Below are 18687 nucleotides of genomic sequence, written 5' to 3'. Positions count from 1 at the left end.
TGCATGGGGCTGCACACGATGTTCATGTAAAGAGGAAAGCAAAGAGGAAGCAGCAAGCGCTCATTGTAGTCAGCGCTGTTTGTAGCACACTACGCCTTAGCCGACCCCTTTTTTCTCTAAGCGACGCCCTCAGGCTACCGGCAAAAACACTGGCGCACCATTGTTTGTACGCAAGATTCCAACTTTGTCTTGAGCAACGCTGTTGTTGCTCCAGGCGGAAGATCGGGCCCAATATCTCTAGACAGATCCGAAGGGTTGCACATGTTGCATTTGCTGTGAAACACGGGGATCCCAGACACGTTACGTTGAGCATGGTATCGGCCATTCAGGAAAGGCTTACTCAGCGTATTGTATCAGTCACAATGAATCACCCCGTTGCGCAGACAGGCCCGCTCTCCTCTCTGACCACCCCTGCTCCCGTCAAAACCACCTCTCCTACACACTCATCTGATCTGAGCTCATCCTCCTCCCCAAAACCACAGGGTAAAGTCATTTCAGCACCGAGACATCTGGAAAACTGCTAATACCTGCTAATGCCATGTTATTGATATCCATTTTGGTAAAGAGGGCTATTGTTTGTGAGAGTGGTTGACTAGGCCCGCGGGAGTCGTCAAATTCACGCGATCTGTGAGGTCACTGAACTCAAGGTCACCTGTTGAGTTCGTCTGTTTTGGTCATTTATTTGATCAAGCTTTGATGTATTAGGTGTTAATGTTTTTTTGCCACTAGCTTATTTGTTATAATGATGTTCCACCATGAAAAACATCACAATAGTTTTGGAAAGTTTCAGCGATATGTCCCCTTTAATACGTGCTCCAGTCCAAGCGACCTCTGCTGGCAACAATGACTTTTTGGGTTTGCACAGGAATTAGACTGAACTGACTGAATTGTCTGTTATTGATACATTATTTCACTTGGCAGTATTTACAAGCAGCCAAATAATGACCTTTAACACAATTGTCTTAGCGTTCTGACCAAAAGAGATGTTTAGTCTGGCATGTTGTAGGGTTAACTGACTTTGAATGATATGCAGGCTTATGAGGAGGCTTTGGCCATCACGGAAAATGTGAAACTGCAAAAGCAATTACGGGCTTAAAAGAGTGATTTGACAGAGATTTTCGCAATGCAACCCATGTATTTCAACTGAAGCCAGCACCACATCTATCAAATACTAGAATGCCATGGAAAGAGCGTTCAGGAAATTGACTTTTTGGTCGTGAAACCTTTTACCAACAATGTATAGCCACGACGTGTCATAAATCAGAGAGAATTTCTACCTTTCGCTTTTATGGGAAAGCGTCTTTGTTAAATGAACTCCTCTGCATACTTCGGTAACGTTTTGAATACACTGAGTAGTTTTTGCATTCCATACTTTTTCTTGTACTTGAATGCCATCATAGTATGTGAATTATTTGAAAAGTGGATAAACTGTCTTGAATGGACAAAATGATCTCTTGTCGAGGATTGGGCGAACATTGTCCCACTAAACCAGAGTAGTACATGAATTTGCAGTTACAGTTACAGTTACTCAATAGTACATTCGGCATGATTATTGTGATTACTACTTTTTACGTTTTTTTCCACATTAGTTGTTCGTAAGAGTAATACTACGCTGACAAAGGGAGAGAGGGATATTGTACATCTAATTACACAATGGAGATCATTTTTTTCACTCAAACTTGGCTGTAAATACTGTTTAAGTGGTGCTAGCTTTGTCCGTTAGCCTGTTAGCTTCTTCTTCGTGATTCCATTGGTGTCTATTGGTGACTCCGACCCGGTGGCAGGGAAGTTGCAATTGTGGTTTTCTGGCCAGAGACACCAGGGGGAGATGAAAGACCTCTCAATCATCCCATTAACACTTGTATTACCCCCAGAGGGACTACAAAAAAGATGTATTAAGGTAAACAAGTTCCTTAGTACTGCTTTAAGGCTGGGCGATATGGAAAGATCACAATGAAGGCCGGCCACGTTTTTTCATTTGTTTTATTTTGTTTTTGTACAAATGTATGAGATAGAAGTTTCAACATAAACCTCTGCTTAAACAACAAATTAATGCTTTCCACTCTAGGCCCATTTAACAAAACAGTTTTTCACCATCAATGACCTGTTGATGAGAAAAGCAATGCCAATTTTTATTACAAAGAAAGAAAGAGGAAGTCACTAGTTCCGGTCAAAACTCATTCCTAACTTTCCTAACATATTTGTAGCATCACAATTCTTCCTACGGGCGAGTTTATATCCACATTTCACAACTTGCAGGGTCACTTTTCAGGGCCACTTTCACAAAATTTGAAGAATACTAACTTACAAGTTCGTGCTATTGATACAAATGCTTTATAAATACTCGCACACTTCTAGAAAGAAAAAAGAAAAGGTATAGTGCCTTTAAGATTGTCCATATATTTAATCACGATTCATTTAATAGCACAGCCCTAAGCCTCCAACACTGTTTTATAGCTACTCTTACTTAAGCACAGTTCTTTGTCTTACACCCCTCTGTTACCGTGTTGCTTATGCGCAGACATGCACCTTTACCACAATCGGCCCGTTCTTCACCACTCAGCAGCCGTCTCCAGCGTCGGGCACTTGTGGTATAGCCATATGGGGCGCCACAGCACTGGGAAGCTTAGTGACTCGACTCGCAGCCTAAAGAACACACACACAAGCCTTAATTGACTTGTAAAACGCCTCTAAAACACACTTTATGGAACAAATTTGAGCCCAGTATAGGCACGGTTTGATAAGTTGTGCCCAGCTTGCAATTCTTTATACACTATCCAAGTGTGTGAGATAAAACTGGAAAGTACCACCGAGCTCTAAACTACTGCGAAACTGGTGCTTTCACATGCGAGAGGCGTGTGAACTCATACTGACTCACTCGCAGAAGTTCAATTAATGTTTTTTTTTAGGATGCAGAAATAGTAGGCCTGTAATTTATATGGTAATAAGTCGAGTTGTTATGAAAGGCGAGGCACTGAGCTTAAGTGAAGCACACAGCTAATTTTGGAAAATGACTTTTAATATGCCTTGACATTTGCTTAACCATATTATTCCTTTGTTTAGCATTTTGCTGCGTCAGTCACATTATGTTAGCGGTAGCTTGTTGCATGTCATTAGCAAAGCAGCATCAGGTGATTCATGCATTTGTTATTATAGCACTCTCAACCTGCAACTCTAGCTTTGGCCAGAGTTAGCTCGTTGTAGCTGCATTAGCATAAAGGTAGTTTCAGAAAATAAATAAATCTGTTGTAGTAATGAGGTTGACTTCCTGTAGTGATTGTGAGTTTGCCCATTACCCTAAAAGCTGGAGGTACAATCTCAAATCCTTGAGCAAGACACTTCTCATATCTTGGCTATTTGTGATTGTAGTTAGTGAGTGACTAATGATGATGATGGTTGGAGGGGTTTTACTTACTCCAAAGCACATGGGGCCTCTGTGTCTTTAGAAAAATGACTTATGCATCAATATTTTTGCTCTGTGGTCTAAACTTTGATAGCTATATGCTCCCGATCCTGCAGGAGATCGGAGTAAAGGAATCATCTGTTAATCGCACGTGTTAGTGAGGACACCCGAGTCTTTGTAAATCGAGTTTTGTCAAACTTCTCTGCTATTTCTGCTCGGGCCCTGTGATCCTCATAGTGCGGCTTTTGTTGGAGAAATCCACCCAGAGCCCCACGCCTCGTCCCGAACGCACTCGCGCCGGTGGTGTGTGAGTTTGACTGTTGACTGCGGCGCACTAGATCAAGCCGTGCCCAGTGCAGAGGGCCCCGGCTTGACAGCAGGGACGCGGAGCTGAAGAGGGCATGCGAATTTTCACAACCAGGTCCAACTGTGTGCGTCTCTGGGACTCCGACCAGAGGATGAGACAGGGAAAAACCTGCCAGACCTCTCAATTATCAAGAGAATGAACACTACAGTTTTATTTTGTACCTATTTAAGTCAACCACATCATTGAATCACATGTTGTTGCTTCCATAATCAATACAGTTGTGGTGACCGTGCTATGGGCCTTACCTTTTTGCGTGATATTGTTGTGTGTGTGACTCGGACATTTAACCTCGATTGCGTACTCTAGTCATAATAATGTGGCTACTCTTGATTGGTAGGGCGTCTGGCATGAAAGATGCTAATGCAAGAATATATAAAAATCCGGACTTTCCATACAGTATACTGAATGTTGTCTGGATACTATGAGTCTGTAGAGATGTTTAGAATTTAGTGCTACCATTATTGTAAGGAATGATTGTCACGATTACGGTCTGACACCGTAAAAAAAAAAGTGAAAGCTTTCCTAACAGTCTCCCAGGCCAAACATCGCGACCTCTTCATGGTTTAAACGGTCTTGATTTATAAGCGCCAGATAAATTAACTGTATGGCCACCTGTCTGGGGAACTGGCCCCTGGAGGCTACTCGCGCTAACTGTCTGCGTCTATGAGCTATTATTTACACAGTAAAGCCGTCGGCACAGCATGCTGCATGAGACCCGTATTATTGTACAACCACTGCAGCAACAAGACAGGGTAATGAACTGGCTTTTACTATGTGACTAACAGGACTTGCCTTCATAAAATATTCTATTGTTAGATACCAGGGCTTGATGCTTTGTCCAACTGGCCAAAATATTGCAGGATTTCTGTGTGAGCTTGTCAAGTTTGTGCTTGTTGAATTGTATGCAAGCTACCTGAGGCTCTTATGATATCATTTGGATGAGAATGTACAGAAAGATCAATTAAATGCTATAAAGACATGTCCACTGTCACCACTCTTTTGAAACTAGCCTCAGCAGCAAGTGAGCAACAAAGCAGCATCTAAACCCTGGCTCCCATCCCATATTACTCTAATCAATGGCAGTTCATCCTCAAAATGAAAGAAACGCGTGTGGGAGAACATGTTCTGTGACTGCTTTCGATTTTGGCATATTGACTTAACTACAAAAGCACACGTCTGCAGTCATCCTGTTTGCATTTGCCGCATTTTTCACACTCACATTTGCATCCAATCACACCGCTCCGGGCTGCTACTTCCAGGTTGAGACCTTCCTAATTAATATGAGGCCTTGTTAAACTGGCAGGAATTTAGTATTTTTTTGCTGAAGGGCGTCATTGAGTGACTTGGCTGGTCTCCAAATCGCATGCTTTTTTTTTCTGCACAGATCTGAGCCCTCTTTGCATGCAGCCCTAAAGGGGACCAAGAGCAGAAAGCGCTGGCTCGGGTTAGCATCTTTAGTAGTGACATTTTGGTGCTAGCCGCGTCTCCTTGTCAGACTTCTAAAGACACTGCGCCACCCTTAATGGGCCAAAGAAAACTCTGTGACTGTGATGCAACAAATGTCAGTTCGCTCTCCAAGGTTTGACTGGCTAATCCTATATATTCCCAGGCCGGTCACATTCGAACACTGTTGCATTGTGTTTCTGTCCATTTAAGAAGCTGGTGATTCATCTACTGGCTCCGCTTATTGGACTCTGTCGCTGTATTTTGTCTGTGCTTCTCCATTCTCAGACCTAGCTTCATAGGGTTGTTTGTAGTCCGTTGTCTTTTGTACAGCCGCAGCCATTGTTTCACTCCGATATGTAGCTATGTTTATTTCAACAAATGTCTGCTTATTTCAGTGTTAGCGGCATCTTCAAGTGGAATAAGAGTTTTGGCAGTTGGGAGATTTCCTGCTGATTACACAGGGTCTTTGTGCTGTGTGAGTGGCTCTGTTAGACATGGCAATAGTGCTCTCTGCTGGCAATTAGCAGCAACACTGTCATTTCACATCTGACTCCTATTCTCCATATTCTGTGTAATTTAAGTGTTCTTTTTCCCCTCTTTCTCTAATGTTATAATAAGATACATTTTGTGCTACATTCATAGATTACTATTATGTACTGTTGTGTATTACATTATCTCTTTTGTGTGTTTCCGCAGGTCCCTGTACTGTGCTGCCAGATGAATGATCCACAATGCGAGTGAAGAGATGAGCCCTATCCCTGCAGTCCCTGCCACTGGAGATGAACTGATGTCCTTGTCCCACAGACTGCCCCTCTGAGGACCAGGCCTTCGCCGCACACTGTGCACCATGGCAGGAGAGACTCAGCACAAGCATGCTGTCAAACAACTGGATGCGGAGTCCACACTGCGGGATGAGGGAACGGCGCTGGAGCAGCAGAAAGACAAAACCACAGCGGATTATTCTGAGCACTTTTCAAACAGCAGCACTGAAGCCAGAGCCGGCAGAGGGCTCACGGCTGACAAAGCAGAGAAGGAGCGGGACGGGCCGCAGCAGCGCGAGGCGGTGATCAGGCCACAGCAGGCAGGGAAGATCGACTTCAGCTCTTTACAGCACAGGTCCAAGTTCTCTGACAGGACCTGGCCCAGTAGCAAAGCCAGCCCCCAGTCTCCCAGTGGAAAGGGACGCAGCCGAGAGAAGGGCAGGCGCTCTGGAAAGTCTGAGCGCGGCAGCCCACAGCAGCTGTACAGACTGAGCATTAACCACCCGCGCTCCAATCCCACCATTGGGATTGCCTACCCACAGCAGAAGGTTTCCCCACCCAAGAAGCTGGAGGCCAGTCGTGGCCCTGTGTCGGGCAGCTACCGGTTCCAGGTCCCCAGTTTACCGGAACGAGACTCTGAGCTACAGCAGGACGAGCTCAGCTACACTCGGTGCTTTCAGGAGAGCTCCCAAGGCCTCTCATCCCAAACCTATACCTCACAGCCCCCCGCCCACCAACAGCAACCAGCCTCCATGGAAAACAACAGTGGACCAGCTGGCAGCCAGCTCCTATTGACTGACTTTCAGATGAGCGGATCTAATACATGGCAGTCTTCAGACAGAACTTTCACTGGTGCTAACTTTGGAGTTTCCTCACAAAAGACTGCTCCTCTCACAGACAGTAGTAAATCAAGTGCCTTTGTGTCTGGCCCGTTTCAGTATGGATATCATATGCTGGAGGAGTCTGCCTCCGACTCCTTTTCCTGTGAACAAAGCGCACCTTCCCAGGACTTCACAGACTCTCTGAGCACAGTGCATGTCTCTCACTCCTTTCCATTTGCCTCTGGACAAGCACAGAGTGTTGGTCAGAACAGCACACAGTTCAGTAACGATGCACAGTTTGTTTCAGCAGTGGGCTCCTCTATACAGTGCCCCAGCAGCAGCAGCAGTCTGAGTGAGGACTCTGCCAGCAGTGACAGCTCAGGCTCTGGCTCCAGCTCGCAGCAGTCGGAGCAGGGAAAGCCTGGGATGCCAGAGAGCAAAGATTCTATTGGACAGACAGACACGTTAGGGAGCAAGAGAAACGGTCACGCCAAAGACACAGCTGCCAACCAAAGAACACTCCTACAGGGAAGTGTGCACTATGCAAGAAGCCTTCCACAGGGGCCAACCTCTCAAATGCACTTTCCGAATAAAACATTTAACACTAACCCCACAATCAACAACATTCATAGGAGTTCTGTCAGTTATGACAAAAACATGAATAATAAAATTGTAAACAGATTACCACCCAACTGGGAGAGCAACAACAAATCATATCAACCTAATGATCAAAACACACAGTATAATGAAATCAATGACAAGTTTCATTTCCAGAATCAGCCTGTTCATGATCAAAGATCTAACTCTAAAAACAGCCGGATGTCCTGGCAGCAGATACGGCCAAACACTGCCGTGCATAACCAAAACCGAATGGAGTTATCTCGGCAAATAAGCAACCAGAAATTGGCTTACATGGTGTCCCCTTCAGACTGGCAGGAGGACAATAAGTCTCTTAAACAGGGCACACTGAAGAACACGTTTCAGAACAGTAGACAAGAGCCTGTCAAACATGGCACTGGTGCAGTCTCTACTTTTAAAGTAGAAATGAGCCATACACAAGTGTGTGAGTCCAAAAATAAGACTGTGTACTTCAACCAGCCCCTAACAACAGCATCACAGAGAAACTACAGCTACCCGCCATTACAAGTGCCACCCATGGGACTCATGATGGTGTCTCCCTACGAGTCCCCGCTGCCCTCCCCTGTCCATAACCAGGCCTCCAGTAGCACCTGCTCCTCTTTGTCCCCTGCCTCCACCAGCCCGGTTAACTTCAGCTCAGAAGACAGTCAGATGTCTAAGCCAGCGCCCCCTCACCCCTTTTACCACCAGACTCAAGCCAAAAGCACCTCTGATCACATGAGCACTCACACCCACCAGTTTCACTCCGAAAGAGCACTCCCATACACAGCAGACAGGAGCAAAGACGACATGATGGGCTACTTACAAAATAATGTGCACAGCAAAGGTTCTATGGACGGGAGCAAAACCTACATAGACAGTTTTGGTGTCGAGCACCACCAACCCCCGCCACCGTACTCCGCCCACCAGCTGCTAGCCACCTCGCTAGCCACTGCTAATCTCGACCAGTTGGACGTGCTCCTCACATGCAAGCAGTGTGATCAGAATTTCACCAACCTGGCTTCCTTTTTAGGGCATAAGCAATACTGCTCCCAGCATGCATTTGCACAGAATGAACTCAAGGAAATATCAAAAATGGATGACGGTAAAAAGTTTAATACTGAACCAGCAAAAACCATTTCAGCGTGTTCAAATGTCTCTCTGTCTCACTGTCCATCTGAACTCCACCTCTCACTGCTTGGGTTGAACAAAAATGGAGAGCTGATTCCTGACAGTGAGGCTAAAGGAGAAAACAAAGATGATGCCATGAAACTCAATCTGTTTACTGGCTCTGGGAATCTCCCTGTTCCTCTGCCCGAGCTGGAAATTGAGGACGCCAAATTAGACAGCTTAATTACAGAGGCTTTGAACGGAATGGGTTATCAATCTGACAATCCTGAGATAGACAGTAGCTTCATTGATGCATTTGGTGATGATGAGCTAAACAATGTCAAAACAACATCGAGCAAACAATGTCTGAAAACAAAAGAATGTGAGAAGAAAAATAAAGCCAAAGCCGAATCCGACAGATCTTTCACACAGGGAAAATATTTTTACGACTCAGAAGAGGAAAGCCCTGACAGTGAGAAACCGTACACAGAATGCAAAGTGGGGAAAATCTCTTTGAATTTAGAACAAGATGAGAAAATTAACATTAAAAAAGAAGTTTCTCATAAAAATTCAAGAGGCGCCCCGAGGGAGAAGACACGGGAGCAGGATGGGAAAGCGAAAGAGACCCGCAAACTGTGCAAAAGCGAGGACAAAAACTCTCAGCGACTTGTGCTATCCAGCAAGTTCTCAGAGCGCTGTGAAGTGAAGGGCTTCCAGGAAAAAGCCGCACTGCCTGGGTCTGCTCCCTCTGCACAGGCCTCCCTATCGCCAACCTCCAAAGCAGCCGTGAAAGAGAGCAAACGGAAAAACACCACGGGGGGATCCTGGAGCAAAGAACTCATTCATAAAATAGTGCAACAGAAAAATAAGCTCCACAAGCTTCATGTCAAAGGCACGAAAAATCTGCAGTTTTCCCTCGTGATGGAGAGACTCACGCCTACTGTGCAGAACCCAGCTTTCGGGGAGTATGATTATGTATCCGACTCGGACGATGAATGTGAACCCGTGAAAATCGCGAGCCAAGGCCGGTTGAACCAAAGTAGCAGGTGCAAATACACTTACACAAAAGAGTGCAAGTGGCGAGCGAGGAGCGACCGAGACCAGGCCGCGTGGAGGCACGAGTCCAAAGAATGTTTTGAGGTGAAAAAGAGTGAGGAGCTCTCCCTGTTCCCGGAAAAGCCAAAATTGAAAAGGAGGAGCAGCAGGTCGTCCACGAGTAGCGAACTCAGCACATCCGTGAGCGCGTCCAGTGACGGCACCACCAGTCCCAAAAGCACTGACCGCACTGACTCTGACTGTGAGAAGAAGACAGACGTCAAAAAGAAGGAGCCACGAGAGCACCGGACATACGAGAGGTCTTCCCCTTACAAGTTGTGCCAAGAGTCGAGCAAACTAGCACTGACATTCACCAAGTCTGTCAAGAAATACAACACTGACAAATCTATTGTTTCGGAGACAAAAGAGGCAGCAGAAAGTCCAAAGAAATGTCAATCACAAGTTGCGGATACACAGAAAGCAACAGAGACTAGTTTGAAAAGTCCGGGAAAGCGGAAAAGCTCTCCCTCAAAGACAAAAGAGAAGCATGTGTTGCACGGCAAAGAATCAAAAGGCGATGTGGACAAAAATAGCCAAAGTGAAGCCATCAATGCATGTGCTGCGCAAGATGACAAACAAAGCAACAAGCCACTACACAGCGATACCCATTCTCTGAGCATCCACAAAAAGGCTGACTCCAGCGTTGAGAGGAGCAGAAAGTGCAAAAAAGGAGGGGAGCACGGTATCGCCCCGGCCGATTTATCTGTCGCAGGGGCATTTGAAAAACAGAGTGACAGTGCACTGAAAGAGCCTATTACTTTAGTCAATGACCTAGACACACACAAGGCCTCATCCCTTTGTGGCTCTCTGATGGATGGCGTCTGTCTGTCCCCGGCTGAACCAGCGGACTCTCTGATTCCAAAAGACACTCTTCACCTCATGCCCTACAGTCTAGAGCCGGAGCAGGGCCTCATGAAATCCCCTCTCTCCTTCGACACCTCATCAATGTTTGGAGAGCTGGCGGGATTTGACAGTGGGATTTACTCGGATATGCCCATGCAGAAAGAGCCCTTCCACGCCATAGAGAACACCCCGGACAAAAAAGAAGAATTTGTCTCAAGCTTCTCCCCATTTTTGGAACAAAGGGACTGGAGCATGATTGTTGGCCCCGTGCTACCAGACGAGATAGCGCAGTATAAAGCAGAAAAGTCCAGCGAAAAGAAAACAGATTACAATCACGTTTCCTTGTCTCTACCGGAGAAGATTATCGACTACAGCGCCAACCTGAACGTTTCTGACGACGAGCTGGAGATAAAGAGAATAGTGAATGAACTGGAAACACAGCTACAGACAACTAAGTTGGAAAGCCCGCCGCTGCTCGTGCCGGACTCCCCTAAGCCTCTGCAGATGAGCAAATTCTCACCATTGCGTCTAAGTGATGAGAGCGAGAACGACAGCTCCAGTCTGGACATGAGCTGCCCAGTGGAGGCTATAAATGCACCAGTAGACAGCTTGCCCACTGAGCACTACACTGAGTCAGCACTGCCCTGGTCCAGTCCCTTCCAATTTGAGCTCATAGGGGGACACACGAGCCCCCACACTCCACTCCCCAGTGAAGCAGTGGTCCTTGAACCTCTGGCTGAAAAAGAGAACAATGGACAGACTTTAATTGCCACAGCGGCAGAGGAAGAAAAGGTGGAGGGAGACGTGCTCACTGAAACAAAAGAGGAGGCTTTGGAGCAGAGGAGATACGCAGAAAACCTCATGAAAAGCCTGGAGGTGATTTCTGATTCTATATTCAAAGAAGAAGCTATTATCTCTGAACAGAAAGAGCCCAGTGTCACTTCTCTCATGAGTCAACAACATCAAGAAATTGAATGTCAGACAACCGATGTGTTTGAGACAGAAGATCACAGTGAAAAGGAAGCAATTACCAAGCAGGAGAATATATTATCACCTCCAAATATCAATGAGCGGAAGGATGAGATTGAATTCATTTTGAATGAGTCACACTCATCTCTCTCGGAAAGCAATGACCCCGCAGTCTGTGGAATCGAGCCAATTTCGTCTGAAGCAGACGGGCCCACAGAAAACAATAGGAGGGAGGAGGCGGGAGATAAAGTGCTATCGAAGGATTGTATCAGTGAAAATAGTGATTGTATCAAGCGTGATGATGGCCCCGGAGACGTGACCGCTGACCCCCATGTGGTGGAGGAGGCTCATGGGAGCAGCTGTACAGAGGAAAATCTACAGTTATTACCAAAAACCTGTGCCAGCCCAGAACATATGAGCATGAGGCACGAGGATGCAGAGGCAGTGAAAGGCATCATTGGTCAGTGTGACGACAATCCTCTTAGCCCCGCTCTGCTGGACGCCTCTGTGGACTCTGATGATAAAGAAGAAGAAGGTATTACAGAAATATTGACAGATCAAACCACTGCTGAAGATACCATTTCAACCCAAACTGAAATGAACAACAATGAATATTCACAATGTGTGCCCACTGATAATCTTTCTAATCTTGAAAGCGACATGTCATTAGAAATCATCTCCGCGTATAAACCCTGCAGTCCAATACTCGCTGAAACAAATGAACAAAGCATTGATCGGTGCTCACCTTTCCCCAGTGCTCAGGCCACAGAGGCAACAGACAGTCTTTTAATCCTCTCCCCCACACAAAGTCTGATGGACACAGGCTGCTGCAAAGTCAATCCATTTAACCACCCATTACAACATGACACACACCTACAGTTTGACAGCATCCAGGAACAGGAGGAGATTCTGAATGTCCAGGATATCAAAGAGCAACTGCCTGTGGATTTTATGGCCAGCCAACAAAACTCCCCATGCAGAGAAATGGAAGAAAATCACTGTCTCTTTATGCAAGTCACCCAGCCAAGCATTTCACTTTTATCCCCCTCAAATCAAGCACACGTAACACAATGTGACAATGAGGAGGATACCCATCAGCCCAGCACAAGCAGTAATCAGCTCACTGAGATGAAATCACCCCTGGACAAAGATGGCAATCACAATGAGCTGTTAGCAGCAGCTGAGATTGAGTATTCTAAGATAAGCCCACCTCAGCCGGACTTGGGTGAAATTATCGAGTGCAAAGCCAGCTTCCCCTCTCCTTTATCTGCAACCGGGCCCGCAGACGTATCGGAAGAATCAGAAAGTCTGGAAAAGACAAATCCTATGTATGGTTTGAAGCTCAGCCCTCTAAACTACAGCAGCCTTTCCGATGAGCCTCCAAAGCTGCATCAATATGATTATATTCCAATTTCGCCAGTGCAGCAGTCTGACGATAACACAGACCAAAGAGAAGACCTCGAGCTCAACATTAATACTGCACAGATTTTTAATAATAAACCCGACTTGACCCCTCAGCAGACTCCATCCCACAGCAGCGTGCCAATTAATGAAACTGAACAGCTCACATGTTTTTCATTGGTTGTCCCCTCTGAAAATATGTCTTCTGGAGTAAAAAGTAATTTAGAAGATTGCCATAATGCAGCTGAGATGACAATGGATGAATCAGAGAAACCCAGCTCTCATGAGGCATCTGTAGAAGACGACATACTTAAACCACAAAAAGGCATTTCAGATGGTCCGCCCCCTCCAAAAATCATCTGCGAAAATGAAATTCCACTTCTCCCAGAACCTTCCGACAAGCAACTAACAATAGAGACTGGCCAGGGTTCAACTTTACACAAGCAAGAAATGGCGAAGAATGTGTTGAACGCTCAGCAGGGGAAAGTTCTGTGTGAAATCTGCTTCTTGTGCTTCAGGACTGTCCCGGGGTTAAAAAGGCATAAGGCCATGAAGCATTCGATACGAGCGGAGAAAAACGCTTGCATGCAGAGTGTGGTACCGATCCAGCAAAGAACTGCTCCTATTTACGAACCAGGAGAGAAGGCACATAAAGATGATTTACATACCTGCTTGGATGCCCTTTCAGAGACTATTGTAATTTCCAAAGCAGGGGAGACTGGCTTGGAGGAAACGCAGAATGAAACGAGTGCAATTACAGCAGATGAAATAGACACACAAACCCCCAAAGTAAAGAAGACTAGCAAAACTAAAAGGAGCAAAAACGCAGAGCTCCCAGCTGAGCCTTTCTCTGATGAGCAGCTGAATATATTAAAGACAGACATACTGCAAGCTATCACTCCTGAATTTCAAAACAATGCATTACAAGCGCGGTCTAAATCACCAGAGAACCAAGCGCACATCACTGAGCAAGTGGCAAGTGGAATGGAAGAATTCCCTCACGGTGTTTTGGTAAATTTCGAGAATGCACCTCAATCAGTTTCAAAAGAGGCAGAAAAACTAAACACAGCCACGGAAGGCAATGAAGAAGAGAGCGCGATGGCAAGTAGCGAAGGGGGCACAAAGAAAGACATGGACAACCCGATATGTGTAGACAGTGATTTAATGGGACAGAGTGTTGGGGAGAGAACAAAGACGAACTCGGATGGAGCTGAAAACATGGCAGAAGAAATTTGTGAAAATGTGGCAAAGGAAATCAAAAGTGAGAACAATAGTGACCCAAATGATGCGAGCGCTCTGCCCAGCTGCCCTCCTCTCGACCCCCCTGACGTGAGCCCCGATCTGAACACAATATTTGATGATGACACTACATTTTCACAGCTTTTTCCCAGAGACGAAGAGGCGAAAAGGAAAAAATGCCCGCGGGTGTACACAAAGCGTAACAAAAAGCAAAAAACTGACCCAAATCCTTCCACCAGCAACATAACAGAGCAAATTGTCGAAAAGCAACCAGAGCAGCCCGCGGCCTTCAGCGACCGTTCGGCCTCACGCTGTCAATATGAGACAATCTCTATCGACGATGCCATTATGCTAAATATGTGCCACAACAGTGCACTCAAGGCCGACGCACTGCCGCAGACAGAAAGTAAACAAAATCAAGCGGACAACGTAGAAGAGATTGGAAGCAGTCTCTTGAACGGGCTCGAGAGTGCCATCGATAAGTCCTTGTTTGGATTTAATGCAGAGACGAGCGCAAGCTCCGACCCCAGCACTTGCAAAACAGAGGAGACGAGCGAGCCGCATCCCCAACCCCTCCCTGCTGACCCCATAGAACCAAGAGTGTCCGAGAGCAGCGTACAAAACCACAGCATTGACATTCAGAACATTAATACGACTTTCCAGCTGCCCGACATTCAGTTCTTCGATTCGGCAAAGGACATAACGCTCGCACCTCCCGCTGAGGTCACAGAAGTCGAGAAAAAGGAGGAGGATAAGAGCAGCAAGCCCCAAGAACGGCGGGGTCGCAAGCGGCAAGACGGCGGCATGAAAGTCAAAGACAAGCAGTACAAGTGCAAAGTGTGCTTCAGTTGGTTCCTCACACTGGGCGAGCTGAACTTCCACAAGCTGTCGCACAACCCGTCCCCTCCCCCCACCTGCTACATGTGTGTCCAGCGCAAGTTCAGTTCCAGAGAGCAGCTCCGTGACCATCTGTGGGAGAAGCACGCCAAGAACAAGAGCGGGATATGGACCTGCGGGATGTGCTTGAAGGAGATCTCGGACGTGTGGATGTACAACGAGCACTTGCGAGAGCACGCCACGCAGTTTGCCCGCAGGGGTCAGACGCAAGGCTCCATGTTGGGCATCTCCGGAATAATGCAAGAGACAGCTGTGAAGAATTTTATTACCTCCATCATGCAGCATCGGCCCAGCAAAGTCAGCAGGGAATCCAGCAAAGCGCAGAAAGAAACGGAGAAAAGTGGAGGTTCCGAGTGCGCGACAGAAGAGGTAAAGATTGTTAAAGTTAAAAGCGGAAGTGGATCCAGTGGAAGGCCGAGCATTTTGACCCCACTGGAGGTGCTACATAAAGTCGACACACCTAAAAATGTGGAGATGCATCCTAACTGCAAAGACCCCTCTAGAGACTGCCACCACTGTGGGAAACAGTTCCCCAAGCCCTTCAAACTGCAGCGGCATTTAGTTGTGCACAATTTAGAAAAGATCTTCCTCTGCCCCAAGTGCCCCGTTTCCTACCAGGAGGCCAGCGAGCTAAAAGAGCACCTGAGAAAAGCGCACGAAGAGGCGGATGAGCTGGATTCCAAGCACACCACGCTCTACACGTGCGAGCTCTGCGCCGACGTCATGCACGTCATCAAAAAGTCTTTCATCTGCAGCACTTGCAACTACACTTTCTCCAAAAAAGAGCAATTTGACCGGCACATGGAGAAGCACCTGCTGGGAGGAAATAAAATCTTCAAATTCAGAGGCGTTCTGAGGCCTGTCAAAGCATCCATCACAACAGACAATGAGTGCGACTCTCCTGCAAGTAAGAAGAGGAGGCTTCTCTCTGACAGTTTGCCTGAAAACAGCTCCGACAGCGGAATCGCCAGTGTCAGCCCGCTGCACCAAAACTCAGAAACTCACCCCGCCAAGTCATGCGTATCCACGACCGACGACTCCACTCAGACCACTGTGAGTGAGTACCACGATGACGCAAGCAGCACCAACGTGAAGACGGAGGACGAGGCTGAGGAGTATTCTGAGCTACTTATCGAGCTGGAGAAATGCATTCACATGAGCAGCGCCGAGTCCGCTGTGCCCAAAGAGGAAATCGAGCCTGTGCTTTCGCCTAATCCTGATGAAGAGGGTAATAGAAAATTGATTAGCGAAGCGTGTGACGTGAAAGAGGAGAATGAGTCAGTATGCATCCGAGCAGAGACGAGCTCACGGTCAGAGTCCAAAGAAGGCTGTGAAGTGGAGGAGATTGTTAATGCCAAAGATGATGATTTATCTGGTAATATCACGGGGAAAAAAGAAGCTATCCCTCCTCTTTGTAATGGTAAAGAAAATGTATCAACTTCAAAGACACCTGAGCCAGCGGTACCTCTATTAACTTGCAACATGTCAGAGAAACAAAGGGATGACGAGCAGTCTCCGAAGGCATCAAAGGCCTCCGGTAGCGATAACAAACAGCAAAATGGAGTTGCCAGCGCGGAGCCGGACAACAGCGGACTGATCAAAGAGAAAATCATTCAACCCAAAACTGCAGATCACCCCAAAGGCCCCCCCGTAACGCAACCCAGAGTCTCGCTCGGTGTGAATGAAGACAAAGAACCTCCTAAACTGCAGAAAAAAAGGAAAGACATCAAATCATCTCACAGCTCGCAAAGAGTGTCCCCGCCGGCCACGCAGGAAAACTTTGACATCGAGATCCAGGCCAAAAAGAAATTCAGACCCGGCAAGTGCGCCACCCTGCAGAGGAAGTCGGACGGACCAAACGACTACTCCGTGCTGTCCTCTGTGCACAGCGACATCGTGGGCAACAAGATGATTTCCAAATGCAAGACGTCTAATAACATGCAGTCCAAGAAGAGTTTACTTGAAAGCTGCACGCCAAAGAAGAGTGACAACGTCAGTCCGCTGAACGGGGACTACAAAGCCAAGAAAGGGACTTTGGGGCGACCGCTGCACTCGCCCATCTCCAAGGTCCCGATGAACAATTCTCTGAACAAATCAAGGACGAAGATGGGCGTGAGGACAATGGACAATCACTCGTATCGGACAGCCGAGTCGCAGAACCACCTCTTGAGCCAGCTGTTTGGACAAAAGCTCACCAGCTTCAAGATCCCGCTGAGAAAGGACACATCCGAATCCATAAACTAATGTAATTATGGGACGTGTGCGAACATGGGACTCGACAATGGTTGTTAATACTGGTGGAAGAGATTGCACAGCTTTTTCTGTGAAATGCTATCTTCAAACACTTAACGTAGTCACTTTATGTCTTCTTTGATTTTGTATTAAACAAATGTGAGGACTTATAGCAGATGAAATGAAATTTTAGTGGGGAAACCATTACTGCCTTTTTCATCGTCGAATAGTATCGCTCATAGAGATTATATTTCATAAAGGGAAGTTTTAAATATAAATACTTGAAAAGAAAAGTAAAATATTGTCTGTCCTTAAAAGATGCATGTTCATTTTGCATTGCCATATGTGTTTTATAAGTGTCAGAACGGAGCAAAGGATACCATAGCTGACCTGGACTATTGTCTGCGCACCTTTTCGTACATGCTTAACCCCAGCCGTGTATGTATACTGTTCAACTTTACTGTATTGCATTGACATTCATCCTATTACCATCATTACCTGGTGCTATCTCGTGTCTTTTTGTAATGTGAATGCCCAAGGGAAGAGGTTCTGTAGCAGTACAAGGCAATTTTTTTTTTTTATACTGGTTTTCTGTAGTTCCTTCAAAATACTGTGTAAACGATGCTCCTCCGTATGTAGGCTGGTACAATCAAGTGTCCTTATGTACTGTATTCTCAGGTGCATCCAAGGACATGACCGCAACAAAGACCTGTACTCGTGCACTGAAACCACCACACACACCCACCAAAGATACTCAAAATTTGTCTGTAACTCCCAAGTGTTTATTATGAATAGTATTTTCTAGAACAGCCAAAGGTGCTTTATTTTTTTTGTTCATACGTGTTCATACCTTTTTGTATTATATTGTAGGTATAGAGAATTGTTGGTGTAATGCTTCATGTTGACAAAGTTTTATTTTAATAATGTGCAAAAAAGAGTAAGAAGAAAAGGGAAAGTGAGGTGCCCCTTGCGAATTGTTAAGTGGTCCACTAAGTGCCTTTTATTGTTGTTATTAAAGATATGTATTGCAATCTAAAGCGTTCGTCCTGGAGTTGTGTTTTTTTTTTTTTTGTCTCTTCTTTTCCCAGTGATATGTGAGTCCCTTTGCTGTCAGCATATGCTTCAAACAGTCAGAACGAACTGTGCCCAGAGGCAAGAAAAACAGGTGTACACACAGCTCAAGCCTCGCTGGAGTTTAGCGTCTTCAGATTGGCAGCGCAGCCACTCGGCGTGTAAATGAACGCACTTCTGGGTCTTCCGTTCGGAGCTGTCTTACCACTTGTAACATGGCTTCCATCCCTACGCGAACATATGTCACCGTCACATAGGAATAAAAAGCCATAGTACACAATGGCACACTGTAAACCAAACAGCTGGTCCAGGGGCGGGCCTTAAATCTTGACTGACGGATCGTGAAACCTGGGAGAAGAGACAGAGAGAGAGAAGAGGGAGAAGATACAAAACAGGTTATTTTCCTTACAGCGG

General features: G+C 46.2%; 1 protein-coding gene across 1 annotated transcript in view; it reads left to right on the top strand.

Moving 5' to 3' along the window:
• The window catches only part of znf469 (zinc finger protein 469), a 63671-nt gene extending 45272 nt beyond the window's left edge, over positions 1–18399 (top strand). Inside the window, exon 2 of the mRNA XM_079567065.1 lies at positions 5913–18399. Within this exon, the coding sequence (XP_079423191.1) occupies positions 6064–17214 (11151 nt within the window). The 5' untranslated portion in view covers positions 5913–6063 and the 3' untranslated portion in view covers positions 17215–18399. The remainder of the gene's footprint in view (positions 1–5912) is intronic.
• Positions 18400–18687: the final 288 nt, after the last annotated feature.

The sequence above is a fragment of the Gobius niger genome (assembly GCF_951799975.1).
Source record: "Gobius niger genome assembly, chromosome: 12".
Classification (NCBI taxonomy): domain Eukaryota; kingdom Metazoa; phylum Chordata; class Actinopteri; order Gobiiformes; family Gobiidae; genus Gobius; species Gobius niger.
The sequence above is the reverse complement of the archived record's forward strand: the minus strand, read 5'-3'. Positions and strand labels throughout refer to the sequence as shown.